The sequence below is a fragment of the Echeneis naucrates genome, chromosome 18 (assembly GCF_900963305.1).
Source record: "Echeneis naucrates chromosome 18, fEcheNa1.1, whole genome shotgun sequence".
Classification (NCBI taxonomy): Eukaryota; Metazoa; Chordata; class Actinopteri; order Carangiformes; family Echeneidae; genus Echeneis; species Echeneis naucrates.
Genome location: NC_042528.1, coordinates 7,464,721 through 7,484,113, shown reverse-complemented (window position 1 = coordinate 7,484,113; position 19,393 = coordinate 7,464,721). Strand labels below are relative to the sequence as shown.

At 39.4% G+C, this 19,393-nt stretch overlaps 1 protein-coding gene across 2 annotated transcripts in view; it reads left to right on the top strand.

Moving 5' to 3' along the window:
* The window catches only part of kcnip4a (potassium voltage-gated channel interacting protein 4a), a 98,028-nt gene that overhangs the window by 9,253 nt on the left and 69,382 nt on the right, over window positions 1-19,393 (top strand). Inside the window, exon 1 of one of the 2 annotated variants that reach the window (XM_029526118.1) lies at window positions 12,413-12,524. The exons of the other annotated variant lie outside the window; for it this stretch is intronic. Coding sequence (XP_029381978.1) covers window positions 12,440-12,524 — 85 coding nt within the window. The 5' untranslated portion in view covers window positions 12,413-12,439. Of the gene's footprint in view, window positions 1-12,412; window positions 12,525-19,393 lie in introns of those variants that run through there. 2 annotated transcript variants of the gene reach the window in all.

Sequence of the window (19,393 nt, the reverse complement as noted above, 5' to 3'; positions counted from 1 at the left end):
ACCCAAAGCACATTCTTTTCCAATTGCACTTCAGGTTTTCTCACTTTCACAGAGAACAAGGCCAGGAATGTCTCATGCATTCAGCAACACAACAAGGACAAATGACAAATGCCATATTTGCTCCTCCACTAATGGCACCAGTCCTATTTATTCTTACTTGAGGGAGAATCAGGAGTAACAAGGCTCCCAGTGGATGAGACCTATCTTCTTTAAGTAACTGCTTTAGTTTGTGCATGTCAGTCCATCAGCAGACACACACCCTGTAGAAATTAGGTCAACAAACCGCACCAGGCCTCCTGCAAGAAACCAAACAAAATGAGGTCATGGAAAAGAGCAGACGCTCAGCTGGCCTGCAGAGCTTTTTAGCATGGCACAATTAATTCTTTGTTATGACAGTTAACTCCATCTTAACACTAACAGAGGCACTCACCTAAATAAATTGTCTGCATGAGTTCTTGCTGTGTGTTTGTTTGACATTACCCAACCTCCTTAAGGAACTCCTATTTAGGAGTAATAATGCTAGTTCATTACACATTCAGGGTGTATTACACAGAGCTGGGCTGGTGCATCCTTATGTTGTTAAAAGTGACTGTTAGATCATCAAGTACTCATCAGGTAGTTTGTTTATGTTAATAGCCATCAGTTTATCATCTATATATCCAAAGTCATTCAAACACTGCTGAGTGGCTTGCACAGGAGTGGATTCTCTTTTTCCATGAACTTTTTTGTTTTTGAGGGAATGGCACCTTTTTGTAAAACAGAGCACATTAGCCTGCCACATAATCCCCTGGTGATGCATTTCTTGTACTTCTACAAGTACTTACTGGCAATCCACTTCGACTGATGAATCTCAAATATGATGGCCTCACAGTAATTACAATGCTAATGATCATTTGTACTGCATGGTGGTGAGTGTAATTTGCCCATTCCCATGGTAGCGACTAAGTTGTTTTATTTTTCTCATCTTCAAGGCAGCCATTCAGTAAATAGCTTTTTGCAAGAGAGAATTGTGCTGTGGCCCCACTGCCCCCCATGTTCAAAGGTTCAAAAGAAGCCTTCGTGTGTGGTTGCAGATAGTGAGAGAATGCAGTATTTCTATTGGAGTATTATTTCCTGCAACAACACAAGTATCCGCTCTCCAGCCTACATGGATGCAGTTATTTCAATGTCACTAATGCTGAGGAATAATTCTGAGAACAGTTTGGAGTCGATTAATTTTTCTTTTTAAATTCATATTCTTTTTTTATTATTCTAATTAATATTTAATTTTAAAGTATTTTTGTGAGAAATTCCAAGATAACAAATGAAAATATGAGTATATATTTGTACATTTTTAAAGTGGCTGGTTGACCCCCTGACTCTTCCTCTTGTCTCACTATGGGGTTGCTAATTGGTTCAACACAGGAAATACAGATTCAAATATTCATGGCAACCACAGGATGTATCCAAATGAATGTTGGTGTGTTTCATGGTGTGTAACATGGATTGGATTGTATAGACTTTTATGATTTCCATTCTGGAAATCTTTGCCTTGCAAAGCTTTGGCTATCCCCTGCCTTTTCTCTGGGGCCACTCAGCATTTGTCATTTTAAAGGCGTCATCAGACAGTCTTACAGCAGCGGTGGAAAGCAATGCTGATGTTAACTCTCGTCTCGATCTGTTCTTTTATTCCACTGAACCTAACACACTAACCAGCTAAAACTGTCGTCACTTTCCATTCGTGACACTCCTCCACTCTTGTCTCCTGTCTGCCCTGACTATGTAGCGCAGCTTAGAGGGCTACTTATCCACTCGATAGTTTTATTTATCCATTACAACTACTACACCAGATGCTTGCAAAATTTGGCCAATAATGCAGCAAACAAACACCTTCTAAAACCAGCATGTAATCAATAATATTGCAATCATTTGATAGCTTTGTTGCTTTGTCCCGCAGCTAAACATTTTATTGTTTCAGTGCATGTCTGTGACCAGTCCTCCTTGGAGCTACTTTGTTGATCTTTGTTGAAGGAAATTACGTTTGTAAGGCAGAGAGAGTGCTACGCCACAATGTATCTTGGGGGATGTAAAGGATAGACGGCACGCGACAGAATGAACAAGGGAAGCGAAGTAGGCGGTGGTAGTATGTATTGGAGTGAAGGTTGCTCCAAACACCGGCTCCTCCAACTGTTGTTGACCATGACCCACTCATTGATAGAACTCAGTCATCCAGAGTTTTGTATTTATCTTCTGCTGAGTAATTCTGCACACACTCCTTTGTAAGTGCTCCCTCAGTTGCTACAGTCTCTGCGCGGTCCAAAACAATGGCAGTTAGCGGACCTTTGTGGTTTAACTCTGAATTATGAAATAAAAAGCCAGCACACAGCCAGAAACCCAATTTCTTGCCTCATATTTTTTCTCCCCAGCATCAAAGCTCAGGGCTGCTTTTGCCACATGGTTATTGAGCCAACTAAAGGTGGCCTTGGTGAATTTGCTCCAGGACACTATAGCTCTCATCGATGATTTACTGTGTCGGGATTCATGTTCGAACTCTCCAGATGTTCAGTTTATAATTCCAGGTTATGTGGAAAAAAATTTCAAGGACTTTACAACGGGGAACAAGTCAAATAAAACAGGGACAACATTTTCTTGGCTGTGCTCAACATGGTGTAAATCTTTTGAATGGAAAGCCATTTTCTTGGTTTTCATCAGGATGTTAACAATGACTCTACCCCCCATATTGGCTCTGCTTAGCCTCACATTTGATCTCCTGAGAGATTGAAAGAAGGGCGAATGGCTCCTTCTCTGTAGATTTACACAAACAGCTCCCATATGATTCTCATACACTACTACAAGAGTTGCGCAGTTGAAAATGTATCAAAGCAACAATATTTAAAACAAGCATATTCAAGTCATGAGAGAATGAAATGTTTCTGTTTCTCTGAGGAAATTTTGCTTTATACAGCCTGCAGAACAAGCTGATCTGTTTACTGAGTGCCTGCCCAGCATATCAAGATCGATGCCCTGGAAAATCTGGGATATTATCCAAACCAGAAATTTGCATCTAATTCCACGCTGAGCATTTCCCATGCTGGAAATGGAAATATGAAGTTAAAAATGTCCTGATACATCGGAACTCATCACAGTGTTGATCTTGAGTAAAACAAATGTATTGTTGTTGTTTTATCATGCGACTCTGCATGAAGATTTAGTAGGTGCTTTAGACCCATCCTGAAAATAAATACGAGAGCACATTTTGCAGCTTTAAAAGGAGGCAGATCTACAGTGTTTTCCTCATATGTCCTAATTGTGAGCAATAAGTTGATATCTGAAACAGGAAGTCTTCATCACAGAAGTGAAAAAAAAAAAAAATACCCTAATGTTCTGAGATTTTACTACGAGATCACTTGTCCACGAGAATTTTATACAGGAGCAGTACTACAAACCTGTAATTTAAATGCCATCTGCATTACCCTGACAACACACTGTTCCACTGTCCTTCTGTCTTGTTCAGTCACCTGCACAAAATGGTTGATTCATAATGACTTTGTCTTTAGTGTCCCTTCATATTTAATAACTTGGCTGGCCTGAGGAACAGCAAATAAGGGGGACTGATTGTTTTTGCTCCCTGTAAACTAACACTGACCCTGCACTCATTCAAACCGACTGATGAGGTCGAGGTAGCATGGACATTAAGTGCTGTCTCTGGAATTGATGTGTTCATTGCATAGATATATTTTGATTTCAGCAAAAAAAAACAAAAAAAAAACAAAAAAAACACTGTCCCAACTTAGTTGGTGGTGGTGGTGTTGTTTTTTTTTTTTTATTATTATTTTTTTTATTCAAAGATCAGCAAGGACTGAACAATTTAAACTTCTCAGAAATGACTGAAAGATTGTACTTTACTGTCTAAGAATCAATTAATCATCCAGCTGTTTCTGCTCCGAAGAACCCAATCTCAGTGATTGTTTCAGTGCTGTGCCTTGGGATGGCATACATAATCTTAAGGCTCTCTCTTTTCTCCACTATTAGTTGTATAATTTACCTGGCTCCCATTATATGGGTTAGGGTTAACCCTAACCCTAACCCAAATCACATATGTGGAGAGTGATTAAATAAACACTTAGCTCCTTCAATAATACAGCTACAATCATGGCTCTGTAAAACCTTTTTTTAACAGAGTTCATCAGCACTCCACACTGCTGTCACGTGCTACCTTAAGAGCAGTGGCATTACAATTCAGTGACATGATTTTAATCATGACCCCACCTGCATTCATTATCAAGCTGAAAATAGTCAGCATTAACTTTTTCAACGTTATCATATATACAATATCATCAGTTTGGTTAGCCCAGAGTTACTCACAAAGTCAGTGTCCCACTGTTCTCTGCTGGCAGTACTATTGGGTAAGCAAAGAGACTGTTCAGTGGAAGGATGATAAAGTAGAAGACATTATTAGGATTTTGCAAAAGGCTTAAACTAATTTAAGTTGGATGAAAAAGAAAGAAAAACAGATCTATGTAGTTCATCAGCATTGAGCATTAGAGCTTGCAGTGTGAAAGTAGCTTTTGTCAGCAGACATGAATAAAAGACCTAATGCCCCTTGGAAAAAAAAAAGTAAGAAATCAATTTGACCATTTCAGTCTGCAGTTATACTGGAAGTGGTAAGAAATAAAGTGTTCATCTTTCAAGCGGATGCACAGCCTGTTAGCGGTTGACGTTTTGCTGAAAATGATAGTTATCCATTATAGTCTCATTTTCAGCTGTGTGAATGGACATACAAAGCAGAAGCCGGCCTTATCAGTGGCTTTATTTGAGTCTTTTTCTCCCCCAGCCAGATACTTGTATCGATAAATTGTCGCCCTACAGGGAGTATTGATAGAGATATACAGTAATGTGTTGTCTCCACTGGAAGAAAGTGAGATAGCATTTCAGGTTTCTCCTCCCACCAACAGAATTATAATGAAGGGGAAGAAATAAGTTCTCCATAATGACCTTTTCGATATAAGCTCCACCTTATTCTAAAGATTGGTAATGATTGTCAGTGAGGACTGGCTGCAGCGGGTATCTTGATAAGTTTTCAAGCAGAGCGCAGTGTTTAAGCTGCCATAGTCTCTGGGTGACAATCCATCATTCTGCTGTAATGCAGAGTATACACTTTGTCACCAGGGACTGTAAAGTGCATACAAAGCAGGAAAACGAGTTTAATGTGAAAAGACATCCCATATGCTTTTCTGCACCATCCTAAGGGAGCAGTTGTGCTAACATAAGTACAGTGATGTGATAAGCAATTTATTACTGTCTTCAGATATCGACCTGGGTCTTATCTGCAGTGATGCCCTGAATTGCTTTACTTGACACAGAACTGATCTTACCAGCAGTCTTTCCTTCAAAGAAGCTGAAGGTCTCTTTTATCACTTTGTTTAATGTTTGAAGGTGTAAGAAATGTGACTTTCACATGTGCATCATGCATTCTGCTGTACATTCACGAACAGATTTCCACAAAGCGGTATCACTGAATCTTGTCCTATTTTTGTTAGCAAATTAATGAAATGGCTTAAGCTGAGATAGTTTTTCGTTTCGAGGCAAATGTAGTGACATTAATCCTGTAAATTTAAATTTAACGGTCTTTTCTGCTTTTCCAATGAAGCATCATTATTTATTGCTGAAACTACACACTTAACTACGGCACACTTGAGGTCTTATCTCACCCTGTAGGCTGCCAGTATTTTGAGCCACTTCCACCTTTTACATTTTCAGTCTTTTTTAGGCATAGAGTTTTATACCTAAATGATGAATTGAGAGAAGAAAATTAATTTTACAGAAAACTGCAGTATTATTTAGACTTTTCTTTTCCATCCACTATTCACTAACTTTTTGTAGTTTTTGTCAGTAAAACACTGATATATTCATAATATCTTAGCAAAGCAAATTTCACTTATCACTGCTCTTCATTTGGTGCGCATACTGTTTAATGCAGTATGAGCACCAAATCAGCTGCTCAAACAAGAATCAATTATCTGCTGTGGGAGATGAAGCATCAAACCCATTTTTCACAGGACAGTTTGTCATCGTAGTAAAAAGGCCTCCTTGGACAATGTTGTGGGGTTTTTTTTTTTTTTTGGTCCCATATGAATATTATCTGAACAAATCTAACCTTTTTCCTAATGGCATCATCTGCATGCCTCATCTCTTCATAAAGTTGACTATAGCAGCCCTTAACATGGTGGAATTATTTAATGATTAGGGCTGAAGTGCTTACACGAGTAATTCAAATACATTGATTACAAAAAATTGATTGAGGCCATTTTTGTTGAATTGAAGCTTGTGCAGTTATTACTGATTCACAGTGTTTCCGAATTCAGTGGCATGATCATAGATGAGATAGAACAAAGCCAGGAAAAGAGACAAAAAATGTCGAAGGTGTAGGACAAACTGAAGTTGCCAAATAAAACAAGAACATGATATAACATGCACATGATGCAGCACTTAAACCGAAAGCACAGAGGGGAGCTGACACAAGGCAATGTAATTCAACATAATGTCAACATGTTCATAACATTTTTCGCACCTTTTCTCTCTCTTTACCATTGCTTTTTCACAAGGCAAATTAATTCTTTTGATGAATCTATGTAATATTCGATAGAGAACAAAATTACAAAAATGACAACAAACTGATAGTTGCAGCCCTTGTAATGATTCAGTATTTAGTATATCATATAATGACTATGTATAAGCTATATATAAACTGTGCTTCATGTGTAGAAGGGAGGGCCACCTGCCCTTGACTTAATTGGGTCCACTGACAGAAAGTATAAAACATAAATGAGAAGCCCCACAGCTGACTAATCTGTTCTTTTACAAGTAGAGTTTTTATTTTTATTTTTTTTAAAGCTTTATTGCTGATAGTCATTATCATTTAAGAGTCATTTAAGGCCAAGTGCTAAAAAGTGTATTTAATTTCCTCCTGTATATCAGTTTTTACTGCCTCTGTTGAAGTGGATAAGGATTTGGAGATTATTGCGAAAGCACATCCTGACATTCTTCAAAATATTTTTTTATTTATTGCTGCATTATTTTGCTCAGTGACTGTCTGCCTCTGCTGTGAAGATGTCCCAGATTGCTATCATTGTACATGTTTGGCAATGATGCATTATATTACCACCTTATTTCCAAGCCTCATCAAATTGCGTGTTCAGTAAGCGATTCTGGGCACAGAGCCCAGACTTGACTGTTCAATTTGAAACTGAATGCATCACCACGAGTCTACAGTATATCTACTTTTTCCAGTTATTTCTCTTTGTAGTGTTGAAATCAACTGCAGTGGAAATCTCTGAATGCTTATGCAGGAAGCCTCTGAGGATTTATTCCTATATAAACCAGTACACACAACTGATAATGCAGTTACGCTCCTCACAGCGTTCGCTGTACTCAGCAATGTGCTTTGTTATGGTGTCGTGACTCATGTTGATGGGCTTTTGTTTTATTGGGTGTTTTTTCTGGTAAACCGCTGTGCTTGTTTTTTCTTTTGATCATGCCAGCGTTGCTTTTGGTCTGAACTGTAAGATGAATGTGTCTGTTAACATTATTATTATTATTATTATTATTATTCCATATATATTTAGAATGTTTGAGTCTCTGATTAGAATACTTCAACCCCATTTTTAAAACATTGAAATCGAATGGTTCTGGAGCATTGGTCAGAACAACCATTGAAAGATATTGCTTGCATTCTGGGAAATATTGAGGGGCACTTTTCACAATTTCCTGACAATTAATAGACTGAGTCATCAAGGTGTAAAGAAATAGCTGTCAGATTAATCTATAATTACCAATAATGAAAAGAGACATTTGTTACAGCAAGGTATTATGCCCTGCAATTTAACAGGGTATAACGCAGTAATGTGTATATCACTAAGATTTCACCAGTCTTCACCACATGAAGGGGATCGGATATTTGCTAAGCAACAATATAGTTTCTTTCTCAGGATCATGAGGGAAGTCAGCTCTTGCATTCAATTCTATATATTTGATGTCTGTTTAGCAGCATGTCAGTGGCTCCTTGTCCTCATGTTAACCTCATATAGAAATAGATGTAATGAATTCCATGCAGAAAGTTTGGGTGAAAAGAGGGCATTTGCATTGAATTGAGATGGAAAAGTTGAGTTTCTGTGCCTTCTTTGTAGTTCTTTGGTGAAGTTGTTTACTTTAACTTTTGTTCCTGGAAATGCTCTCTTAATATACTGATAGCGTGTTGGCATCCAAAACTCAGCTAAGCTGGCTGTTAGTACTGAGCACTGCAGATATTTCTCCTCTTGGTGCATGCTGGTGTTCACTGATATGTTCATGCGCTGGAAGATGTTACACTGCTGATGCTGCACCTGCAGGGTACGATCAGGCAGACTTCTGTAGTGCTGCTGTTAATGAGGCTTCTTGTTTTGTCTCTTGAAGAAAATAACTAATCTCCATTCATTTTTCATGTTCACTGTTACCATGATGAAACTTGTGGTTGTAGTGTTATCATAGTAGTGATAAATGAATTGATATTAAGTGGAAAGTTGGGTGACTCTCGAAAATACAAAGTGCATAAACCTTACAAGAAATTCCACTTAAGTTAAGAATTTTGATCGTTTAGATCTATTCTGTAGTATATTGCACCAATCTGATATGGATGAGGGAGACTGAAACAACTTTCTGTGCATCATCAAGCAGCCCGAGGTGAGTAGGTGAAGCTCTTATGCGATGCATTGAAGCACATTCCACTGCAGACAGGTACTTTATAGATTGTGGCTCAGCTCTTGATGTTCAATTTAGTGGCCATTTTCCCCCAAAGCTCCCACTTTCTGATCTGCCCTGATGGGGATGTACCATGCATTTTCATGCTGTGATGCAGTGGAGGTAGAGTTGCTGTAAAGTTACATTTTCTCCCTTCTACATGTCTCTGTTTAATAGCAAGTGTTCTACTGCTGCTCAGCATGCGTGGATCTCACAGTGGAGGTCTGTGGTTGTACTGTATATTGTGTCCCCATGTTAAATGGCGAGCTGCTCTGCAGTTTTCTAGCTGCTGTAACGGATTTGGGGGGGGACAGCAGCAGAATAGTGGCTCGTGCCCATGGGCACCTGTAGTCCATGTTTTCTGGTTGGATCAATATATTTGTCAACTTCTCCCTGTACAGAGCCTTTTTCATGTTACTCTTGTCAGTGCTGCAGGGCAGGGCACGAGAAGCCTGCTTTTCATCAAAGTCTGTGAGGAGAGAAATGTTTCCCTGGGACTTTATATTGGGAAACTGTTGAAGTGTAAATTTTTGGGGTAAGATACACCTAAACCTTTCACTCTAAGTTAAAAACTTTTGTGCTCAAATAAAACACAGTCGAGTATTTACAAACTTCTTTGCGTGTTAAATATTGAAAAACAAACCACCTTATCCCCCTTATCCTCAGCCAAAATTGAAAGAGGTTGTGCAGAAAGGGTGACGGTGTGATTATGCGCAACTTGGATTTCAGCTTCCTGCAGGAACAGAGGTGACATCAGTCCACACTTCATCAAGTAAACTCTTCAGGTAGACTCAAGGATGAATAAGAACTAAGATCCTTCGAGTTTCACACCAAATCATTCCACATCAAGGCTCCATTGCTTTATAATGCTCAGTAGTGATGTCTGTCTGAGCATGAACATAATTATTTTCAGTGGAAAGAAATAGAGTTTGAAGAGGAACCAAAAACAGAGTTAATAATACGTAAGACAGAGCTTCTTTTTACACGGGACTTGAAGGGCATTAAGACTTGCTTTGGATTTCATTTTTAGTTCCATTAGTTCCAATGAGAAGCATGAATTTTAATATCATAAACTGTATGACCATTGCCATGTGGTCATATACATTCATGGATAGACAAAAAAAAATCCTGCTGGAAAATGTTAAAGGAAGAACTTCTGTCTTCATATCTATCTGTTAAAACCGCCTCCACAATTTTCAGCATTTGTTTGCATTGACCTCAGACGCCATATCACTTTTAGCCTTGACCATGTTCATTAAGGTAAACATGACTCATGGTGAGAGATTTTCCTGACTGTATATGGACTTGGAATGTGGTGATTTGTTCCACACATCATGCTTCACTCTCAATAAGCGGATCATGGGCCTTCAGAGTGATTGGTGCAGAGGTTTGGAGGAAAAAAAAAAAGACTTTTGTTAAGTGCAGCATTTAGCAGCAACACATTGTGCTTGAGTGGTGGTTTGGTCAGTGTTTGTTTGCCATTGCTCTAGTAAGCAGCATGCCATCTGTCTACCGCACTGAGCTTTTTTTCTCATGGACCCTCAAATGAGTTAAAATTGTCTGATCTGAAAATACTTTGGTGTAGCCAATCCCAGGCACCTGATCCCAGTTAACTGTTTTCAGGGGGTCAGAGAGTGGACAGGCTTCCAAAATATGGACTAAATGTGAGTCTGCATGAGTGCATACAGATATCCCAATGCACAGTTTGGGATTGCACCTGTATCCTAAATATTTTTATTTGTAAAACATCAGTCTGTAGCGTCAGAACTGGCCACCATGTCCTTAAAAGAGAGACATGAAGATGCCGTTTTGGCTGTGATGCTGATCAGTTTCTCATTGCAACATGCACTGAAGAATTAAATGAATTCAGTAGCACTAACAGTAACTAAATGGGGAAGGCCTTATTGAAGCATCAATTAAAAGTTTCTTGAGCCAGCAACAGCAGAAAAACAATTTTGAAAGTGCATGTTCATTTAGATTACATCTCATGCCAAAGTTTATGAAAGCAAGTCATGTCACAAAGGCACCGCTTCGCCCCACAGGTGCCTTGTAAATTATTCACCTAATTGAGACACTGCATTAGTTCTCTGTTCTGCTCTGACCCAGTAAGAAGTTTCACACCATGCTTCCAGACTTTAAAATCAAGCACACTTTTCTTCCCTCCTGTTGTTGTACAAGTGTGTGTGTAGATCTGTAGTGCGTGTGCACAACACACTGACAAGAACTCCAAGGTCAGAGTCTGCTACTCTACACAGAGCAGGATTCACCAAAATAGACCTGCCTCTCTTGTCAAGTGACCTGTAGAATCTCAGCCCTGTTTCACAGCAGATTTAAGGCCAACCTTATTTCATACCTGCGCCTGTCAGCCTGATGGACGTGTAATAATGAAAGAGCAAAAAATGTCCCTCAGAGTTTTCCTGGGCCAAACTGCCACAGTAATACAACTGGAAACAGTCAGGTTAGTTAATGACAGGCTTTTCAGAGGGGAGGGCTTGACATTGATAGATGAGTGCAATTGAGACAGAGTGCGCAAATTAGAGGAGACGATGATGCGCTTGGCTAGTCCTAATGTCATCACAGACACTGGGCGTAGCCTGCCAGTCATTATTAATATTGACCTTGACTTTGATAGTAGCAAATCGCTCACCTGGTCTCTTCTGCTTTTCTCTTTTCTCCCCTCCTGTGTTGAGACTTTGCATTTTTTCAGTGTGATTGTCATTCCCTGAGCAACTTCCCTTATCTCTGTCTCAAGAGACTACGGTGTGCCATTAGCACAGTCCATTACTGTCACTTATTGTTTTAATGTTCATTTATGTGCCAGACTCATAATTTACTGTCATTGCTGATTCATTCAGGTGGACACTTTCCCCTTAATTCTCATTTATTTCTCTCCTCCTCCTCATGTGCTTTCTATCTCTCTTCTTCTTCTTCTCCTCCTCCTCTTGGACCAATCAGGCCACACCTCCATGGCAACCGTCAGTGAGGGTAAAACATCCACAGATGGTGCTGAGTAGAGCGAGCAGCAGGCGCACTACGAGATCAAGTGTGGGAGTGTGTGTGTATGGTGTGTGTGTGTGTGTGTGTGTTTGTGTCTGAGAGAGACAGCACGCGAGAGACACTTTGGAAAAGCACTATGTTGAGACGCCAAAAGAGTAGTCTGTAGTAACACAGAGGAGGAGCAGGAGAGTGTTTGCTCTGAGGAGTTGCAGGAAAAGTCATAAGAGAAGGATTGAGTGTTGGAGGAAGAAAAGAGACTGAGAGAGGTCCCCCTACCTTCCCCAGAGAGCTGGAGGTAAACCGCTGGTAAGCAAATATTAATGACTTGACAAGAGAGCAGAGAGCATCCCTGTGTTCATCAGTCATCCTTACTCTGGAACCACGCAACAGAGGAGCCCGGATACATATACACACTTGAGCGTGCAAGACAAGTCCCCCTCGCTGCTTTCCACTCACTCATGATCAGCACTCGTGCCACATACAAACAAAGAGCCAAATTAACACAACCAGAAGAGTGGAGAAGAGAAGAAGACACTTCGTGCCCTGTTGTGGGACTTTTTCAAAGTAAAAACGCATCACTCGGATTTTTTCCTTTTTAATTTCACTTAAAATTTTTTTTTTTAACCCTGAAATCAAAGTCCTCCTTTTGTGCTGACTTTTTCAACGCCCCCCTTCCCACCGAGCAAAGATGAGCTGCAGGAAAAGGTGCAAGAGAGAGATCTTCAAGTTCGCACAGTACCTGTTCAGACTTATCACGGGCACGCTTAACACCGGTAAGAATCCCGCTGGACTTCGACATATAGATATCGTCCTACTACGCGTATCCATTTGCAGTTGATTCTCTTAAATTTTAAGTATTTCTGTGTTATCCTCTTAACACTTTGTGAAAACATTCACTTTATCCACGTTTTGATTGAAATATGATTGAAATGATAGTCTTCATCATAGTTTTTGTGACTGAGGGGGTGTGAAAGTGGAGATGAAAGTGAAATCACCTAAGTCCAGAAATAAGATCCGACAGCCGTTTTTTTTGTGTCACTCTGAGTATTATTTTTGATCCCATACACTTTCAGCATGCTGTTGTAGTGAGCTGATTTAATAAAAGTGCATAGCAATTTTCAGCTATTTTGATCAGATAACTTTTAATTTTTTGTACTCTTCTATTCATTTAGAGACAGTAAAAGATATCGCAGAGCCATAAAATGATGCCAAATCCTCAAAACCCCCTCTAGAAGTGGTCGTGTACAGTGCACTGGCACAATAACATTCATCACAATTTCTGCGTGTGTATCATGCTGCAAAGCAGAGTAGATTTTGGTTTCCCTTTTGTTCCCAGGACACACACAGACACACACATACACACACCAAGAACCATTTTTTAGAAGACAGACACTGAATCAGTGGGCTTAACAAGATTAAATATTGGATTATGAGGAATTACTAGCAGATTACTCCATGAAGGATTCAAAAGGGGTAAAGGTTACCAGGTTATTGGCATGCCTCAAGCTGATACTGCAGTATATTTAACAAATGTCACGTAGGCTGTGTTTCCTTATTCCTGGTTCTTACAGTGTAATGTGCGGCCTTTTTTAACTGGTAAATTGTGCAGATGGTGACTGCACTATTAGCATACATTGACCCAGCGTGCTAATGCCAATGTATTCATTCGGCTCTTGTGTGGCTCCTGTGTTGTGCTCATGTTAACTGAGCTCCACTTTGCAGAAGGTGGTTGATTATCACGCTGCATGAGTGAGACGTGTGAAGCCCAGGAGAGGTGATAGATGAACATGCTAATGAATTCCAACATGCTTCTGAACATGTGAGACTTTAACTAGCATCGTCCCTTTTTATGTTCTACTGTAAAGAGAATTGCTTTCAAGGATAGCATTTCAAACCTAAGCTTTTATGTTGAGAATGTCTCCACACAGCCGTGGCCTATTTTCCACAGTCTCCTTGACCTTAGAGACAGAGAGCAAATGGGGAGGATGGGAGGCAGGTATGAGTAGCTGCTCCATCAATGGGTTGCCCTATTAAAGTCAGAGGTGGCTTCATCTTTCCAAATATAATAATGAATTTTAACACATGGGCGATATCAAGTTTTGAGAAATACATCTATATTGTCCACCCAGTGCTGCTGGTTTCCATAGCGACTGGATGGTTGTTAGGGTCAGATTGCATTACCCACATGGTGATAATATGATTAGTGTGTGTTCAGGAGTAATATACCTTCATGCCCTCAAACCTTTGGTTGATAATGAAAATGTGCATGATGCTGCACCATAGGATACAGTGTTATGGTGCAAGGTTGTGGACTGAAATGTTAGTGTCAAGCCCCATTAATTATTGATCACGTTAAATACAAGACTGAACATATTTCCCCCTGGACTAAGCTCAATTACTGTTCATGTGCTGAATAAGACAGTCTTTATTATTTACAAAATTGTCAAAAAAACGTTAGTTTCAGAAAATAGACTGGGATTTTCTGAACTGCAGAACAGAACCTTGAACTCTCTATAATGCCGAGTTATGGGCATAATCTGTTCAACAGTGTGATGGATTTAAACAGACAAGAGAAAACAGGTAGACTTTCAATTTGTGGAATGTGTGAATATTATGTATTTTAATTTCAGTTAGCATTTTCATGCACTTAGTTGGAAACCAAATGATCTGTGAAATATATGGCTAAATGAAAGTTATTATACAGTTGGTAACAAAAACTTTAAGGGAATTTAATGAAGTGTATTTGTAAACATTATGATGTTGCAGAGAAGTTGATCTTTCACCTTTGTGGCTATGAAATGCTATCACTTTTTTTTCTCATAAGGCATACATTGTGTCACGTATTCTGGAGTAAAACATTTTGATACCTCCGTTCTGACTGTGACATCTGGCCATTGAATTGGAATCAGTTAACCTTACTGCTAAACCTCAAGCTTAAAGTGATACCTGTCCTGTGACATCACCTTCATGGGAACAGGATGAATAACTGAAAAAAATAAAAAAATAAAAAGTAAATAATGCCTCCAGCCACGGCTGTCAGTGCTTTGGAGGCATAATTAAAATTTAAAACCCATTACCACTCATTCATTCGACAATTTCCACTTGAGTAGAGCAATTTCTCTATAAACACAGGGTATTAACTTATCTTACACAGTCTGTGCTACAGATTATTATAAATTGAGTTTCACAGGCACAAAGCTGGCTTGGCCATATTTAGGTGACCAGGGTAAGCGAATGATGGATGGAGTCAGTTAGAAGACCATGGGATTTTAATTGAGATGTTCGTTGTCCTAGAACAGCCTCACAATCATTGCTTCATTGATCATGTAGTTGCCAAGAGCAGCCCAAACAGATCACGTAGGTTGAGGGTAATGTGGAGAATGTCGCATAGCAGGACTAAGCCGATACGGTTGTATATCACATCAATAACGTCATGGATGATTTTTGCCCACACAAGCCTTTTCCTGATATAGCTCTATCAACAAGCTGTATCCTCAAAGTCCATGTTGACTTCTTATCCTTGTATACACAGCAGTAATGCTAGCTGTGATTTAAAAAGTCATAATAACAGCGTTAGTCTGATGTCTTCCTTGAGTGAAGGGAATCGCATATTGATCGAACAGCCTTATGTATTTGCACACCTGTTTCAGAAATTCATTTGGAACAATAAACTACCGTTGGTATTCATTCTGCCACTGCTCCCCAGTTGGCCTTGAATTTTTCAGATGTGGGGTAAAAAGGAGAAACGGGAAGGAATTCATTGGCGCTCCCGAGTTAGAAACAAACAGCAGTGTCAGCACGTATTGAATAAACTGAAAAGCAGAGATTTATTTGTTGCTCGCACCAGGGGAAATCTTCATCTCCTCCAACATTTCCAACACAGCCTCTGTGACCAGTGCACCAGAGTATCCATTAAACGTACTAAAGCTGGGTTATTTACGTCACCTCCTTTCATAAGACACTTTTCCAATGGCCATTCATTATTTTGTTAAGAACCTTTTTTACACATGTCTTTTCTACATTTGTTCAGCTGAGCTGTGATACGCTTTAAATCTGCCATTTACTTTTGCAACCATTCTGCGTCATTCATAGTTGTTTTCTTGTCCAAATATTTGGCTGTCAGGTTTTCTAGATTCCGAAATGCCTCATACTTTTTTTTTTTTTTTTTCCCTCATCAGGACAGGCTTACATTTTCGTAACTGGTTCCAATAGTATCGACATCTCAGCAGTGCCCTCTCAGCTCCTTCTCTCATCTTTTTGAGAGAAAAGTTGTGCTTCCTGTCAACTTTTTTCTGTCCTATGAAAGCTTTGATGAGCCTGTGAGCATTGTAACCAGCTTGTATTGATTTCAAGTATTTTGACCCAGACATGATGATTTCTTTGGCTGCATTCTCTATAATGGAACAGTGATGGAACATTGCAATATCTTTGAGCTTTCAAATCATTATTGAGCGTGTGAGGCAGCAGTAAATGGCAAACAAGCATTTTCTCTGTCCTCTCAAGATATTTCTTTTTATTGCAAAATCAGCTAAATTGGATTACAGGTTCCTCTTTTTTTGTGTCCTGGCAATCCAAATGATGCTGGGTTACCCGTGTTTGTTTCAGAGAAGCTCACATTCAGTTCACCCTCATTAGACAATGAAAAATGCACTCTGTGACTTTTCACTGTGTACCTATGAGCTCATGTGTAGACCTACCCATTGACGCGAAGGGCTGTCTTTGTTTCCCTCTCTTTGGTTCCCTAATGGCTATGAGCAGGTCATGTTCCACCTGTCCCAAGAGGACAGCGCGTTCAAAGCCCATAATCCCTGACCAAACACTGAATATTTGATACCCACAAGCAGGTTGCATTGGCCTCATGTCAGTTCAGCGGTGTCCTCACTCTGATTGGCAAGAGATTGACTTTGGTTTTGAATTGTCAGTGTTGTGGTGTTCAGTGAGTCCCTGCAGCCCTGACAAGTATATACACATTCTATATAAAGTTCAGGGACCTTTGCAAGCTCCATCGAGCTCATAGAAAGATAGAAGGGGAATGGAATGGCCAAAGGAACATCTAATATTTTGCTATATTTGTTGTTCTGCAGTTGGCTTAGTTGCTTTTTTTTGTTTTGTTTGTTTGGTTTTTGTTTTTTCTAAATGCTCCACGAAAAAAGTAGTGAATGTGTCTCGTGCTGAATATTTTCCCATGGTTTTTTGACAGGCACAACAATAACAGATGGCTATCCATGTTGCATTATATTTCCTTTCACACCCACTGAACTAACATGACATCTGCTTGGTTCACCTGACAAGGGTCTGTGTGTATCGCAGGCTAAAGTTCGATCACTGTGTTTGTATTCTTCCAGACTTTTTTTGCAGAGTTTGCATACAATCCTATGTTGTATCCAATACCCTACATGGAAAAAGTACTTGGGAAATGATGATCTGTACTGCAAGTATGCCCTTATCATTTTGTGATTGAGCACCTGGCATGTAGGATTCTAGGAACAATCTTTCTAAAACCAAATTAATTTGAAGCGCTGGATAAATGTAAACATGTTAGCTCTCAGATGCAAAGGTAAAACACAGTACTTGTGCCATTAAATCATCCAAACAGAGGTATTTGTTGTAATTATGTTGTAATTTAAACATGCTGACACATGCATTTTCTGTTGCTTTACTGCCTTTGTATACATATTTAAGAGAACTAGTGAGGAACCACCAGGTTGTTGGTTCCTAACATAGCCTAAATTACGGAAACAGACTAGGATGTTTTTAAGATCCACAACATCAAGGCATCCAATATAATAGGAGAAAAAATAAGAAAGTGTCAATGTCATCTATTAAAAGCTTTCCTATAACCTTGCACTGTGACCTTTTACACTGACCCCTTTCCTAAGGTTCAGTGCCTTTGGCAAAAGCGGAAAGAAGACTGTGATCTTCGTTTCCATATCACCTTCCTGGCAGACCAAGTTCATGGTCTCTTTGTTTCACAGTCGCCCAGCCTCCCTGTGGTTTCTTGTTTCTGCTGTTGATTGGTGTCCAAAACCAGAGCAGCACAGATTATTTGGATCATTGCGGTTGTGCACACAGTCCTGCTCTACATTGTGAACACTATCAAAACTTGCCATTGATGACATACAGGCTAAAGTCCAGCGTGGTCCACTCAGATCGCCCTGTCCTGCCTGCTTATAAGTGACAGTCTGTCAAGGCCTGCTGAAGCGCTGAAAGATTGTCTGTCCCAGTATTATGCAAAAGGGGAAAAACAGAGTGTGCTCATTGAAGCAGAGAGTGAATGTCACTATCTAGTTCAGTCATGTAAAATCATAGAGGAAATTTAGTTTGACTCACTACTGTTACTTAAAGACAGGATTTTAAGTAGTTCCACGTGAGATATGAGTTAAATCATCCACATATTGCCATCACTTCTGCTCCAAAACACAAACAAAAAGAAATCCAGAAATTTCAGTGGCTGTCATTCAGCTTTCTTGATGTGGTTGCAACGCCTTCTGCTCTTTCTACCACTTCAATTGGGTACCATGTTATTAATCACTAGATGTAAAATGAATAATTAGGTAATGATAAGCTTGTCATAGAAATATCACCCTCCCAGTTGAAAAGAGTGATGAAAGCTGTATGTGCCTTGGGACTGATAGTCAAAGTATTTTTGTATTGTACACTCACTTATCTCTACTGAAACAGACTCATTTGCTGAAATGATTTTGGTTTGTATTTGCATTTTCCATGAAAGGAATATAAGAAACTATTTAGTGTTGTAGTTTCATGAAGTGAGGGATCATTGTAAATATTTGGATAAAAATCCAAGCAGTAATGTATTCTATGAGACATCTAGGAATTCAAATATGAGTTACATGTCAGATGCCAAAATCCTTAATTTGATGTCTGGAGCATCTATTTTATCGGTCATTATGGTGATTAAACAAACGTTGTAGTATAGCGTACACTGGAGAATGCATTAATCCTGTTTCAGTTATTTAACAGGAATATGCGTCTTGTATATTTGTTTTGTCGTCAGGTAGCCTGGATTACATTTTCCTTTATTTTTCTGTATGCACGCTGTGCTCATACACTGTCCATTTAAATTCAACCTTGGTAGCCCGTGTAATCAGTTTTCTCATTTGCACCTATGTTTGTGTACAAGAGTCCCTGTGAGTGGAAAGAATGACTGGTTTATTTTTAGTTGTGTGGTCATGGTTGAGTTGCTGTGCACGAGTTATCCTTTTGCTCAGTGAGCCCAGCAAGAAATCTATCTCGATGGAATGACATGAAGAAAAAATATAAAAAAGAATAGAACTGTACAGCCATTGGAACACTGTCTTTATAGGTTGGATATTAAAATGGGGAAAGAGGCAACCCCAGTGGAGTAAAACTGAACACACAAGAAGAGCCCAAAGAAGACGTCCCTTAAGATTGGAGAATGTGAAGACGAGTTTTAATTTGTTCGGCAGGATATGCTTTCTTTGCTCATTGTGATCATCACCTCAGAGAATCGTTTTACTAGCCTGTACTCTTTCTATCTGCTCTGACTTTCACTTAAGTGATCATTACTGTTGTTAAATGTAAAAGATTTCTTCCCATTATCACATTTCTTCCCTTTTGTCTGCCCAGTCCAGCATTTTGTCCCCATTGTCCCTCCTCGGTT